Source organism: Phodopus roborovskii, unplaced genomic scaffold (assembly GCF_943737965.1).
Source record: "Phodopus roborovskii unplaced genomic scaffold, PHOROB, whole genome shotgun sequence".
NCBI lineage: Eukaryota > Metazoa > Chordata > Mammalia > Rodentia > Cricetidae > Phodopus > Phodopus roborovskii.
The window spans coordinates 10252072-10265746 of NW_026126541.1; the positions used below are offsets into that span (position 1 = coordinate 10252072).

Consider the following 13675-nt stretch of genomic DNA (forward strand, 5'->3'; position numbering starts at 1 on the left):
AGCAGGACGCCTGGCATCTTCCTGCGCATCAAGTCTGATGCATTCCATGTGCAGATCTAATGCACATGATGATAAAGGTGCATGCATTCCATGTGCAGAGCATACTTCTAAGTCTGAGCAAAAGGACGCAGCCTGGCCTTGATCAAATAAATGGTACATTGTTGTTTTTATTTCAAGTGGAAATTTTATTGTCATACTCTATACATAAATAGAGTGGATATATTCCCAGGATTATGGTCTTCTTAGAAACCTGTGGACGTTAACATTCTGTGAGCTCACAGAGATATATATGAATTATTAATGTCAAGTGTTTCTTTTTATGTTTCTCCATTTTTTTAGGTCTGTGATGGGGTCTAACAAAGAACCAGACCTTGTGCATCTCGAGGCCAGGACCATAGATGGCCGTAAGTAAATCAATTGTGTTGTGATGGCCATAGTGTTATTAGTTCTGTCATTTGGTCCTTATCCAAGTCTGTAGCTACAGCAGTGATCATTCTTATCATTTGGTGGTGTAGACCTTTTTTGTGTCTATTAGACCAGGATTTGCTTAACAATTTTATGAGCACATGAATGTTCATAGATTATGCCATGGCAGACATTTCTAATACTGTGGATTTTCCTGAGGACAGAGTGAAATGCATGTGGACATATAGGTTACTCATTGCTATTGATCTTTTCTATTTCAAATCAAAATATTTATCTCATGTGTGTGAGTGTCTTGCTTTCATGAATGTGTGCCATGTCTGTGCTTGGTGCATATGGAGGTCAGAAGGAAGCATTGGATTCCTTGGAGTTAAGAATAGTTGTGTACTGTTGAGCTGATTATCTTTATGTCAATTTGACACAAGAAGAGTCATCAGAGGGGAGGGAGCCTCAATTGAGAAAATGTCTTCATAAGATCAGGCAGGGTGTAGCAAGCTTGTAGGATTTTCTTAATTAGTAATCTTTTGGGGGGTTATCCCATTGTGGATGCAGCCATCCTTGGGCTGGTGGTCTGGGGTCTATAAGAAAGCAGGCTGAGAAAGCCATGAGGAACAAGAAAGTAAGCAGAATCCTCAATGGCCTCTTCATCAGCCTGCCTCCTGGCACCTGCCCTATGTAAATTCCTACTCTCACTGCTTTTGCTGATAGACTGTTATATGAAACTGTGAGTGAAACAAACCCTTTCTTTCTCATGTTGCTTTGGTCATGACATTTCATCATAGCCTTAGTAACCCAAACTAAGACCAATTGGTAGCAGGATAGTGGAGTATTGCTGTGACAGACTTGACCATGTGTTTTGTGGAGGGTGTGGAAATACTTGTGAATTTTGGGTTAGAAAAGCCATTGAGTTTTGAGAGGTCATGAGGTGTTCTGTAGAAGTGCGGAAGATAAGATTGTTGAGAATAGTTCAGATGATAGAGGCCTGGTTTGAGAAGTTCCGGAGGGAATCAATGGTCCCAGCAGGCTTTGTCTGTGAAGAATCTGTGGTGTCTGGTCAGCTGGCATAAAAAGAAGTGACTGCGGTTAACACGATACCAAAACCACTAATGTAAAACCTTTGCTTTGCTGGGACAACATATGCTGGTAAGCTCTGCCTGAAGACTCAGCTGTGATTAAGAGACCAGCACCACTAAGGTGAAGTCTTCTGTGAAGGGTAGCCTGAGGGTTAGCACACAGAACCTGTGTTTCAGAAGCATCCCAGATTGTACCTCATGCTCGCAACTTCACTTATTACCATAAGAGTCACCCAGGTGGTACTGCTTTTGAAGTCATGAAGGGGCCATGGAGAGGAGCTGAGGGTTGGCATTGCATGGCAGGGTTGGAGCCCAGGAGTAGCTATTGGGGAAAGTGCAGCTCAGTTGCATCAAGAGACTCCCATAGTTTGGGAGGTGCCATTACCATGGGATAACTGCCAAGGACAGAAACAGCCATAGAGTAAAGCCAGCCCGAGCTTAGGAAGCATTTTGTATGTGCTACAGAGGGCAGAGCTGAGGAAAGACACTAGCCCCTTGCAGGAGCCAAGAAGATCATAAGTGAATCGCAGATAACTGGACATTGAGTTATTTACACTGTTGAGTTTGGGTTGCCTTTGTTCACATTGTGAGTGTGCCCCTGTTATCCCCTCTCGAAGGAAGTATTTAACCTAATTTTGATTTTTACAGGGTCCCATAGCTGAAAGACTTTGAACTATTAAATGTAATTTTGGATTTTTAAAGAGATTAGATTATATTAAAGAGGTTATATTAAAGACTCTGAAAGGAATCCACATCTTTTCATTTTCTGTGGAAACAAAATAGAAACCCTTTTCCCCAATAACTTGTCCTTCAACTTAAATTTTGGAGTCAAAGCATTATTTTTAATTTAATTTATTATTTTACATGTCGATCCCAGTTCCCTCTCCCTCCTTCCCTCCCTCCCTCCATCCCTCCCTTCCTCCCTCTCTCCCTCTGTCCCTCCTTCCCTTCTTCCCTCCCTTTTACCCTCTCTGCCCTCTCACATGCACTCTAAACACCCTCCCCTCCCATTCCCCCACCCCAATTCCATATGTAGGGGAATGCCATCCAGTTGGGGTCATGTAGATCTGACAGGTCATGTGAAGTAGGGACTAGGGCTTCTCTCCTATCTCTAGATTAAGGCAGTTATCCCTCCATGGGGGATATGTTCGTAAAGTCCTTTTGTGCACCAGGGATACATCCTGGCTCCACTGTCTGAGGTCTCTTAGACTGCTCAGTCCTTCTGGCTGAGACCCATATTCAGGGGGACCTGAGTCAGTCCCATGCTGGCTTCCTAGCTATCAGTCTAGTGGCCGTTAGCTCCTCCTTGTTCAGGTAAGCTGTCTCTATGTGTTTCTGCCTCATGGTCTTGTCCTCTCCATCTGCATCTGGGTTCTAGTTCGACTCAGTGTTTATGTATGGGTGTTTGATCCTGTTTTCAACAGGCATTAATTGAGGGCTCCATGGAGAAGTTAGTTGTTGATCTCACTCTCCGGGAAGGGCATTTATGATAGCCTTTCCACGGAAGCTGAGATTGTTAGTTGAGAGCAGTCTTGTAGTTCTCTAGACCTTTCTTTGTGTTCAATTTTATCTTCAAAGCAATATTGGCTCCCTCTTTTATGTTCTCTCTCTGTGTCTCTGTCTCTCTCTCTCTCTTTCCTATCTTCTATTCCTAACCAGTGAGGATTGTGGTGTTAGATACATGATACCCACGAAAGTAAGGAGCAAATCCAGAATATCCGAAAATATCACTAACTTTGTATGGCCTTGAAAATGCCATTTCAACCTTTCCTGAAAATTAAGAAAATCCATACTAACGGTTCTCACTTAGCTTGAAAAATTACTTTGTGACACTTGTGCCAAGTGTTTTATATAATTTACACAATTATTCCTCCTGACAATTTTGAGGCTATTAGTCTCATATTATCGATGAGAAAAAGAAAACAGAAATTTAGGTAATATATAGGCTATTTGGAGGGTGCACTGAGGACAATGGGTGTCGTAGTTGCGAAGCAAATTCGAGTGGGGATAGGAAAGGCAGTATGTATGAGTCACTGTGCACAGTGACTCGTCTGTCCAACAGTTAACCTCCAGTCCTTAGTCTATCTTCTGTTGAGATACTATGTACTATGTATAAGGGAAAAAACAAGTGCCTGAGGTGAATGGAATGAGGAAGGGGAAGGGGCATAGGAGAGGACAATTAAGGGAGAAACGTCAGGGAGAAAGACTTCATATGTAAAAGATAGCAAAAATGGACCACCCAACTGCTACCAAGCAAAAAAAATATAGTCACGTGCCCAGCCCTGATGCAGAGGGGGAGCATCCTTTGCTCCTAGAATGTTTCTCATAAACGGAAAGACACAGCCTCCTTTACTATAATACCCACCTCCCTCTCCTCAGCTCTTATGTATACAAAGGTAGATGATAACTGAACTTTGTAACCTCAAGCCAGAAAAGTAATTCTCCCATGGAACCCAAATCCCAGAAGAAACACATGTTCCAGGAATATCTCATTTTAAAATTTTATGGGACGTTTCCTCTCTAGAGATTTTACTTCCCATTGGAACATGCATTATTTTCTCGGACATGGTCACTGGGAGACCAGAACTGGGTCCCTGCCTTACCCCTGTCCATCCAAGCAGGGCTGGCATGTGTGATATGCCCAGTAGTGCACCTGACACAGAAGGCCTTAGCAGTTGGACCTTCTTGCTCCCTCATTTGGGCATTTTCTCTCTGAGTCTTCGTTTTCCCTGCAGTAGGTAATATTACCTTAGACTCTAGGTTCAGGTTTACTACATAGTATAGAGGAAAATGCTTTCCTGAGCGAGGGCAGACACCCAACTTTTGGACTCCCCACTCTTCTGATGGCAACGAGAAAAGTCCTTGCTTCCTTCTGGAGCGCATCGTAGAACAGTGCATGTCCCTTGCCTCGGCCTGGACTCACCTTTCACCTTCCACAAACCCTCACTGTAGCCCTTTGAATTTGTTTCCAGCTGTCCGAACAGGAATTACCAGATTGTATGTTTTGCCACAGAAACTGATACTTGCTTGTGCTGTCCCCTGGATACCTTCCCCTCTCCCTCCTACTCTGAACAACTGAGCGCAGTTAATAATTATGGATGGCTTACCCCACAGGTGAAACATGTATTTATTTGGGAAGCTGGCCTTAAGCTCCCAATTTTAACCAGCATGTTTGCTATTGTCCAGCTACTTTCCTTCATCTCTTTGAAATTTTACATTTCACGTTTATAACTGTGGAATCAATTTTCCTGCCCATTAGTCTGTAAGTTCTGTCAGAGCAGGGATCACATGTCTGTTCACGCTTCTGTCTCCAGCACACACTACTTCTATGTACATTAGGAGTTTACCAAGTCCATGGGAATGAATGGCTGTGCAGGCAAATGATTGTAAGGGTCGCTAGTTATGTATTTCACCTCACGTATTAGATTGCTGCAAAATGTTGAAGAATTACCTCTCAAACTTTGCCATCCATGTATGGCTCATCTAGGGATCTTATTAAGATGTGAACTCTAGTTCAGCAGGAGCCCATGATTCTGCAACCTCAGTGAAGCCAGGGGTGCTGGGGTGTGCAATAACATACTTAAGTAGCAATGTCTCAGAGCAGAAAACTAACATGGAATCACTACACAGAACTTTCGAGTTCCATAGGGGATGATGCTGTTTTCCTGATTGCCATTTCCCAGTCCACATAACCCAGTGTTCTGGAAACAGCAAGACCATCACTCATTCCGTCTGCATTACTATTATTACATTTAACATTTTCCCTGTGGCCAAGGGGCAGTGATTCACAATGTCAAAACGCCACCCAGGCTCCACTTTTACAAGACATGGTATGTATCACTTCCATTTTTATTTATCGGTTTTACCTTATCTTTTCTTTCCTTTTGGAAAGGCACCATTTACAGAAACTACCCAAAAGTGAGAAAGGCATTCCAATAGAGATATTTAGTAAAGGTATTGAATTTGAGAAGATAGCCCTGTCAAACAAAACAGGAAAGAGAAATACCTACCAACTGAAACAAAAGATTGAAGCATAACATCTGACCTGTTTCAGTGAAAGACAAAAAAATAGTAAAAAACACCATATTGATATAATCTTCCAGGCACTCGCAGATTCTCTGATTCTTCCTACCTCTCACTCCTCCCCGCCCCCCAACACCGACATCCTTTCTCCAGAGAATCAGTAACCTTGGCTCCAGGTACCAGAAACAGAAGGGAAGACAGAAGGAAAGTACGGAGTTCAGAGTAGCCAAGTGGAAAGCGCATTTATCATTATCAGGCTGTAGGATGGTCAGTTGTTCCAAAAATCCCAGGCTGTTTTATCTCTTCTCATTCCTTGTCTGTAACACCTCTTTATTTTCTTTTTTTCATTGTTCTGTGGGAAATCCCAAAGTTAGCATTCCAGGTCAGATATTCTGGGCTGTATGGTCTATTCCAGGGTAGTATATTTTTATGCTTTGAAGAAGGAATTCATTTTTATTTTAATGTATTCAGAAGTTTGGTTGCCAAGGCACTGAGATGCTGGACATGGGAAAAGAGCTTGCTTCTCTTGCAGTCTAACTCATCTCCATGTAGGCGGCCAATGCTTCTCTGGGTTGGTTCATCCCAGTTTCATCTTGATGTCATGTCAGCTGTCCTTAGGTCATAATAAAATGCATTTGTGTTTCAACCGAGTCCATTTGTGAAGGGGCATGGGTGCTGGTAAGCTTCATTCCAGGATTAACATAGACAGCAATTGTGTACTGAAATACACACATTTGTAATTTACATGTGTGACTAGGATGGTACTGTCTGTGTCCTACTTTCTACCTTGGCAAGCTAAGCTGAGAAGAACAAGCATAATTAAAACCAATCATACAGAGTGTTACTGGGAAACTATGGACATGTTCACTGGACATAGCTTTTGCTACTGCCTTCCATGTTCAGCTGTGGAAAAATGACACACATGTGCTCAAGCATGTTTGCTTCATATGCACCCAGAACAGTAAAAAACAAAAAAAAGTCTGTGTTCTTTATCATGTGTGTGTGTATGTGTGTATATATATATATATACATATATATATATCACACAATACATATATATATATGTGTGTATATGTGTGTGTGCGTGTGTGTGTAATATAATGTGTCATCAAAGAGAAAATGCTACCTAGACCACTGTACTAAGAGCTTTGTTAAAAGTCTTTTCTCATTTAATCCTTGTTCTCTATCAGAAACAGCTCAGAGCTTGAAATACCTAACATCTGTTAAGTGAATGAGTAATGATACATAAATATCCTTATGCAGGCATATTGTCTTCAAGAAGAGTGTGACTATGGGGTCCTTCAATCCATATACATGAGCACAAGCCTGATAACAACCCACTGTAGTTGAATGTCATGATTTTGGCAGACAAGAACATACCATTTAATGTTTCACATGGCAAACAAACATGTATTCATAGTTAAGCATGCATGATGATCTGTCAGCAAAGACCAAGTTTGGAGACCTGCAGAACCAGGTTTGCCTATCATTGTTCCCTTCTCTTTTACTTCTGACACGAAACCTCAGCCAGTGAATTGACTATTTCTGTCCTAATGGTGATCCATGCCAATAGGAACAGAGGACAAGGGACAATTACTAGTTTCAGAGTCATTATGCATGGCTAAGTAACCTTGTAACAACTTTCTCTAGGGCTAATCTCCTTCACTGGGGAAAACAGGCCTTGGTGCTTTAGTGGTGTGTGAATGTGACTGCCCTAAAACTCCGTGAAATGAACTTCAGATTACCTCATTCGTTTATAAATAGAAGTGAACTAAGGTGACTCTCACAACTTTATTTCATTATTGAGCCCATTAATTCTGTCTTGGGTGGAGCCTGGAAACTCTCATATATTTCCTATCCTTTATCGTTACATTCTTTTGTTCAAACTGAAGGATATACATACTGGTGACTGGATGCAATGGGACTCAGCCCTTGAGTTTGTTGACAAGTATTGAGCTATGTAGTGTTGAGCTGGTTTCACTGGAAACACACATCACTTCTATTGTAACATCAATGACTTTATTAAGACAAGCAAAAACACAACAATAGAATCATGGTTGTCAGTGATCACATATTCACAAGGCAAATACTCTTAATGGCCATCATTCTGATTGCTCAGAAGTGGTAGTTATCATGGGAGAATTAAAAGGTACCTATAGATTTTAGGGAAATTTTTCTTCAACTCAGAATCAGAAATGGTTTCTTAGTTTCCTTGCTTTTATCCTACTAAGATATATGTTTCTTTTGTTATTATCTCATATGTAATGAGGCTGTCTGATGTAGTCTCCTAGAATCAGCCCCAAAGCTTACCAGTTAGCTGTGAAGTAAGAGAACACAGACCTCTCATGGAATGCAGTGAATGCCTTATAATGACTTTGCCCTGATGAGCTCAACTCAGACTGGATGCTTTATAACCATTTTGCTCCATTTCCTTTGCTTCCTGTGTGCTGCACATTTGCCAAGAGGTCTGCATTTCCTGAGGACAGGAGCCCAGAGACTTTCAGAAAACCTCTTCCCTAACTCACAACGAAGTCCTCCATTTCTGTTGGGTTCTTAGAATCTCTCAGGATACAGCAGCAGCAGCAGCAGAAGTCCTCATGCATGTGTGTGATGACATCTAATAAGTGGGAAATTGCAGTTTTTTTGACTCTATCTTTTAAGAAGCCAGGATCATAAAGACAATGGCAGGTCCACATGAGTCTCTTTTTATCCTGAAATTGGAAAACAAGACAAAAATTACCATGCATTTTGCTAATGTTGTCCTTAACTTGTTTTCAGTTCTTGGAGGTAGGTGCTGTTGTTACATCCCTCATTATAATGGTAAGGGGAAATAAGGTTCACAGTCATCAAATGCTTTTCTCATGGTCACTATGCTAAGATTTAAGGCTAGGTCTGGTTTAGTCCAGATTTTATGTTTATTTATCTAGCTATTACTGTTGGGTACCTTTGCTGTGCTAAGTCCTCTCATAGGCAGGGTTGAGGAATGGAGGGATGCTGCATAGGCCTTGTTCTCATAGAGGTTAACTTCCAGCTGGAATGACAAGTGACAAATGAGTTCATAATTCATTTGTATGAGAAATGTATACACAGCTGTGTAAAAAAGCAAAACAGAGTAGAAGCATATCAGGGATTGGAGGAAGCTGAAAAGGAAGACATCTTTGATACGGTGGCATCTAATATTTGAGCCAAAAACATTATGAAAGTAAAGCAGTGTGGGGAAGACCATTCCTCACAGATGGACCAACAAACACAATGGACACAGAATTTGTGTCACTGTGACCAGGGAGCTGGCTCAGCAGGTAAAGGCAACTTTACCACTAAGACTGATACCCTGAATTCAGTCCCCAGGAACCCACATGATGGAAATGGAAGACCGACTCTTTCAAGCTGTCCTCTAACCTCCACACACAGACCCACACTTACACACTAAACATCGAGTAAACGTCACACAGTTATGAAAAGAAAGGCTCCAGATGTTTCCTTCTCTGTGCACTAAACTGTTCTCACTGTGTCTTGCTTCCTCTCCTCCTTTCCAGTTTCTTTTCGGCTTTCCCTCTTTCTCTTTCCTTCTAGCTTCTCCTTCTTCCTGTCTACCTCTTGCCCCTCTCCTTTCCCCTGGTTTCCTTGTAAGATCAGCTTGGAAACTTAAGTCCACAATGTGCTTATCCCTTTGTCAGGGTTGAGTGTGACCTAAAAACACGATGTGTCTGCTGAACTGGAGTCATTTCTGATGTGGGCATCGGGGTGGCTGGATGGTTCAGCTTAGACATAGCCTACTCGTCCTCCAGCATGGCCCATATTCTCTCTTGACTTCTTGTTCTTGCCCAGAAATCATTGTTTTGGAGGGCGATTATGGCCTGTTTTTGTCACCATGCTATGCTATCTTGCACATTTTACTGTACTTTTCTCTAGCTATCCTGACCTGGCTAAGATATTCTTCCCTCTCTTCACAATAGAGCAAACTATAAACGGGTCTCTGAAAGGGTTAAGTCCACAATTCTATGTGATATTAAATGAAACAAATGCAGCACCTCAGTCAAAGCCTCTCACACAGGAGTACATCTGTGCAGACACATAAAGGTTGGCAGTTTCTCACATGTGGACCTGAATAACTCACAAGACGTACCCAGCATATTATTTGCAAATGCTTTAATGAATTTTCTGTATTTCATTTAATGTTTATTATTTTAATGATCTCTTCTGTTCCTAGTCTCATGCTTGGCAAAACTTTTATTATTCTAGAATATTCTCTGTTGTGTTAAGAGCCTCAAAGTGCCAATAGATAAGTAAGAAAGATGCCATTTGTTTTAGGAATATATTGCAGTGACAGAAGATGTGTATGGCATTTTCTAGACCAATGAATTATTCTCCTATAATAAAAGTAAAGGAAAAGGAAAAAAATAATTCATGCTAGTCACAAATAAAAGTTTTAACAATAAACAAGGTCGATTTACAAGGTCATCATGTAAAAGCAGAATATATTAAAATAGATAATTTCTCAGGAATGTCTCAACTTTGATGTACACATTCATGACAGTTGTTACCCACTTACAAAAATATCAGTGCTTAATTGGGCCATAACATGAGGGCAATAGACGACCAATTAAAAATGCACAGACAGCAGGATGCTAGTGTGCATTTCTTTCTCTCTCTCTCTCTGTGTGTGTGTGTGTGTGTGTGTGTGTGTGTGTGTGTGTGTGTGTGCGTTGGCTAAGGACAATTAATATAAAGATTTTAGAACAAATAATAAAGCATCAGGAAGTACATAAGGAAATTTTATACCTGGATATTTCGGTCTTAAAATACTTTCTGCTTTAAAGTTGAAAGTTGATAGGTAATAGAAAAGCATATTGGAGTGCTTGTGCTTGCCTGCATAGTTCATAGTTCTGTTGATAGTTACTCTTTTACAATACTGAGGCATTTGAAAGTCCTTGGTGCTGAATACAACTCTTAAATAATAGAAGGAATGTGTAGAGTCCCATAGGTGTGTGGTATGTATTTTAGTTTTTGTTCTGTCATTTACTAGCAGATGAACTTACACCAACCCCACTTTTTCACTTGTAAAAGAAAAAGAACACTCTCTGTAATTTTTGCAAAGTTTAAAAGAAGAAAAGCTCTTGTGATTCACTTGGCTTAGTTGTGACCCAAAGGAGAGACTGCTCTGGTGATTTTGGAGGTTAATGCTGCAGTTGCTGTCAATGGAGACATTGCTAGCTCTGCCGGAGCCTCGGGATAAACATCAATTAAAGCCCAAGGAGAATATGAATGGAGAAACAGGAAAGGGAAAGGCAACACTAGTCATCAGATCTCTCTGAATGCATATAGGTGTCTGCCCATTGGAAGTAGTGACATCATTTTTAAATAGAAGAGGTCCTGAAGACATGAGAACCCGGGGACAACAGATGTTTAAGTTTTGTCTTCAACTGAATAGAAAAGAAACAGACAAGGACCTATCAGACATTACAGTAAGAGTTTGAGTTTTAACATTGATTTGGATTCTCAAATTCTAAAAGCCCTCCTCACAAACAGTTGTTACTGATGAGCTCAGGAAATGACCTTACAGTAGTAAAGCTTGCCGGTTTGACATGAAGACTTTGGGGATCACTCAAGAGGAAGGAAAGGCCACCTATACAAGAAGCCCCGTGTGTGAGCGTGGACGTGGCTTCCATATTCCTATCCATGGTTATTGATTTTTCAGGCTCAGCCTACTGACTATTATTTCACATTGCCCACACCAGTTATCTATAATCTATTAACAGTGCAAGGATAGTATTTTTTATGATGTGTTAAAAATTACCTTTCTAGATTTTAGTTTCAGTTGTCAAAAAATAATTACATCTATTTGTAGGGTAGAGTGTGGTATTTTCTTTTAAGCATTTTATTATTTTTATTTTATTTGCATCTGTGTGTATGTAAGTGTATGCAGACATATGTACGTGCCAATCTCTGTGCACAGACCAGAAGCATATATTATGTATGGGGCACACAACTTTTACAGAAGTGCTAGGATTCCAACTTGTGTTCCCATGATCATGTGCCAAGTGCTTTCAATCCCAAATCATTTCTCCTAGCCAGAGTTTTAATATTTTTGATATATAATATAGAATCATTAAATGAGACTAAGTAATTCTATTGTCTCCCATACATTTCATGTTTGTTGTCAAAATGTTTGAGCTATATGCTTGTAGCAAGTTTGAAGCACCAGTAATAATTGTGACCACCATACTGGTTAAGAGGTTACTGAACCTTCCTCTGATGAGACCTTTGTGATGGTTAATTGTCCACTTGATGGCACTTGGAATAACCAGAAGCACAACTGTGGGCTACTATCTTGATTAGGATAACTGAGGTTGAAGAGTAACAGGAATTCATTAATACCTCCTTCTTGACTGTGAATAGAATGTGATTAGCTGCCTCAGGTTCTTACCACTATGACTTTCGTGGAGCTATGGACTGAAGGGAACAGAATGTGTAAGGGCTAGTTTATGTTTATGTAGTACCTTACTTACTGTTCTATTCCTATGAGTCAGCATGATCAAGGCAACTTATAAACTAAAGTGTGTAGTTGGGGCTTGCCCATACTTTCAGAGGGTGTGTCCATGATTACCATGGTGGCAGAAAAATAGAAATGATGTTGGTAGACATGATGCTGGAGCAGTAGCTGAGACCTTACATCTGATCCACAAGCAAGAGGCAAAGAATAGTAACTGGTATTCTTGTGGACTTCAAAAAACAATAACTACACTAAGAGATAAGTTCAAGGCTAAAAGAAAATATTTGCAAACCACACATCTGATAAGGAGTGGATACCCATTATATGTAAAGATATCACTTCAGTAATGAGAAAACAAATAGCCCAATTGTCAGGAAGACGTATTCCCCAACCTGCACGGCAGTCAAGGAAGAACCAGGAAACACCTACGAGGGAATGAAGGACAAGGGATACAAAAAAGGATGGCAGCAAGACAGGATTCTGATCAAGCTGACAAATTTTATTTTCTCAGGGGAGGCTTATGTAGGACTGTAGGCAGGATGTGAGCAGGGTTTGCATGAAGGCAGGATGAAAGGGTCAGAGAAGGAATGCCCTGAACTAATCTTTGACTGGCTGTAAAACTGTAGCAGGAGGAATATCCTGAGCTATGCTTTAAGTGGTTGTAAACCACAAGCCTATATCTAGGGATGCTCTACTAAGCATTCTGTTTATTTCTTAAGAGGTAGTAATTTTCTATCTCAGATGCCTGAGGTAGTGAGGATGGTGATGATCCCCAACAGAGGTACATAAGTAATCAACAGATATTTTGTAATATTCTCATAACCACTAACCTGGAAGGAGATCTGCAGGAAACCTACAATGAGATAAGGTCATGCCCAACAGAATGTCCATTATCAAAATGGGACCCGATTCATGTCAGCAACCACACGGGGAAAATGGAGTCTTTGTGTACTATTGGTAAGGGTGTGACTTCACATGCGTAAAGTAGAAAACAATGTAGATGTCCCTCAGATTATATCATTTGATTAATTGATTCCATTTCTGGTACAAAGGAATTAAAAAAGGTGGAGGGAAGAGAGGATCAGCACTTTCATGTTCATTATAGATTTATTCATAATAGCCAAATCATGTATTTGAAGTAAGTGACTGTCAAATCAGTGAGTAAAGAAAATGGCAATGACATATTTACACAGTGAGGTACTCCTTAGCCTTTAAAATTCAAGTCCTGATGTGAATAAAGGCAACAATGCTAAGTGAAATAAGCCAGGGAAGGAATAAATCACTGTGTGGATCTCACACATATGTGGAGTCCAAAATACTTGGGTTCACAGAAGTAGAGAATGGAGTCATAGTTATGAACAGCTATGGGAAAAGGTGACTAAAAAAGGAACTTTCTCAGTTACTTTTTCTGTTGCTAAGAGAGAGTACCCTGACCAAACAATTTGAGGAAGGAAGTTTTTTTTGTTTTGTTTTGTTTTTTTTTTTTTTTTGTTTTGTTTTGTTTTTTTGAATACTGCTCCAGAAACAGTCCATATGAGGTCCAAACTCTCAGGCCAAGGAAGAGAAGAAATCTAAAAAGTCTAAAGCAGATACGACATGTTTTATTTAGTACACACAGGCCTATACAGGCTGGTTGTTTGCCAAAGGCAAATGCCAAGGTGGA

The 13675-nt window shown here is 40.5% G+C and overlaps 1 protein-coding gene across 1 annotated transcript in view; it reads left to right on the forward strand.

Annotated features, from left to right (window-relative positions):
• The window catches only part of Sorcs1 (sortilin related VPS10 domain containing receptor 1), a 505553-nt gene that overhangs the window by 374198 nt on the left and 117680 nt on the right, over positions 1 to 13675 (forward strand). Inside the window, exon 6 of the mRNA XM_051199684.1 lies at positions 340 to 404. Within this exon, the coding sequence (XP_051055641.1) occupies positions 340 to 404 (65 nt within the window). The remainder of the gene's footprint in view (positions 1 to 339; positions 405 to 13675) is intronic.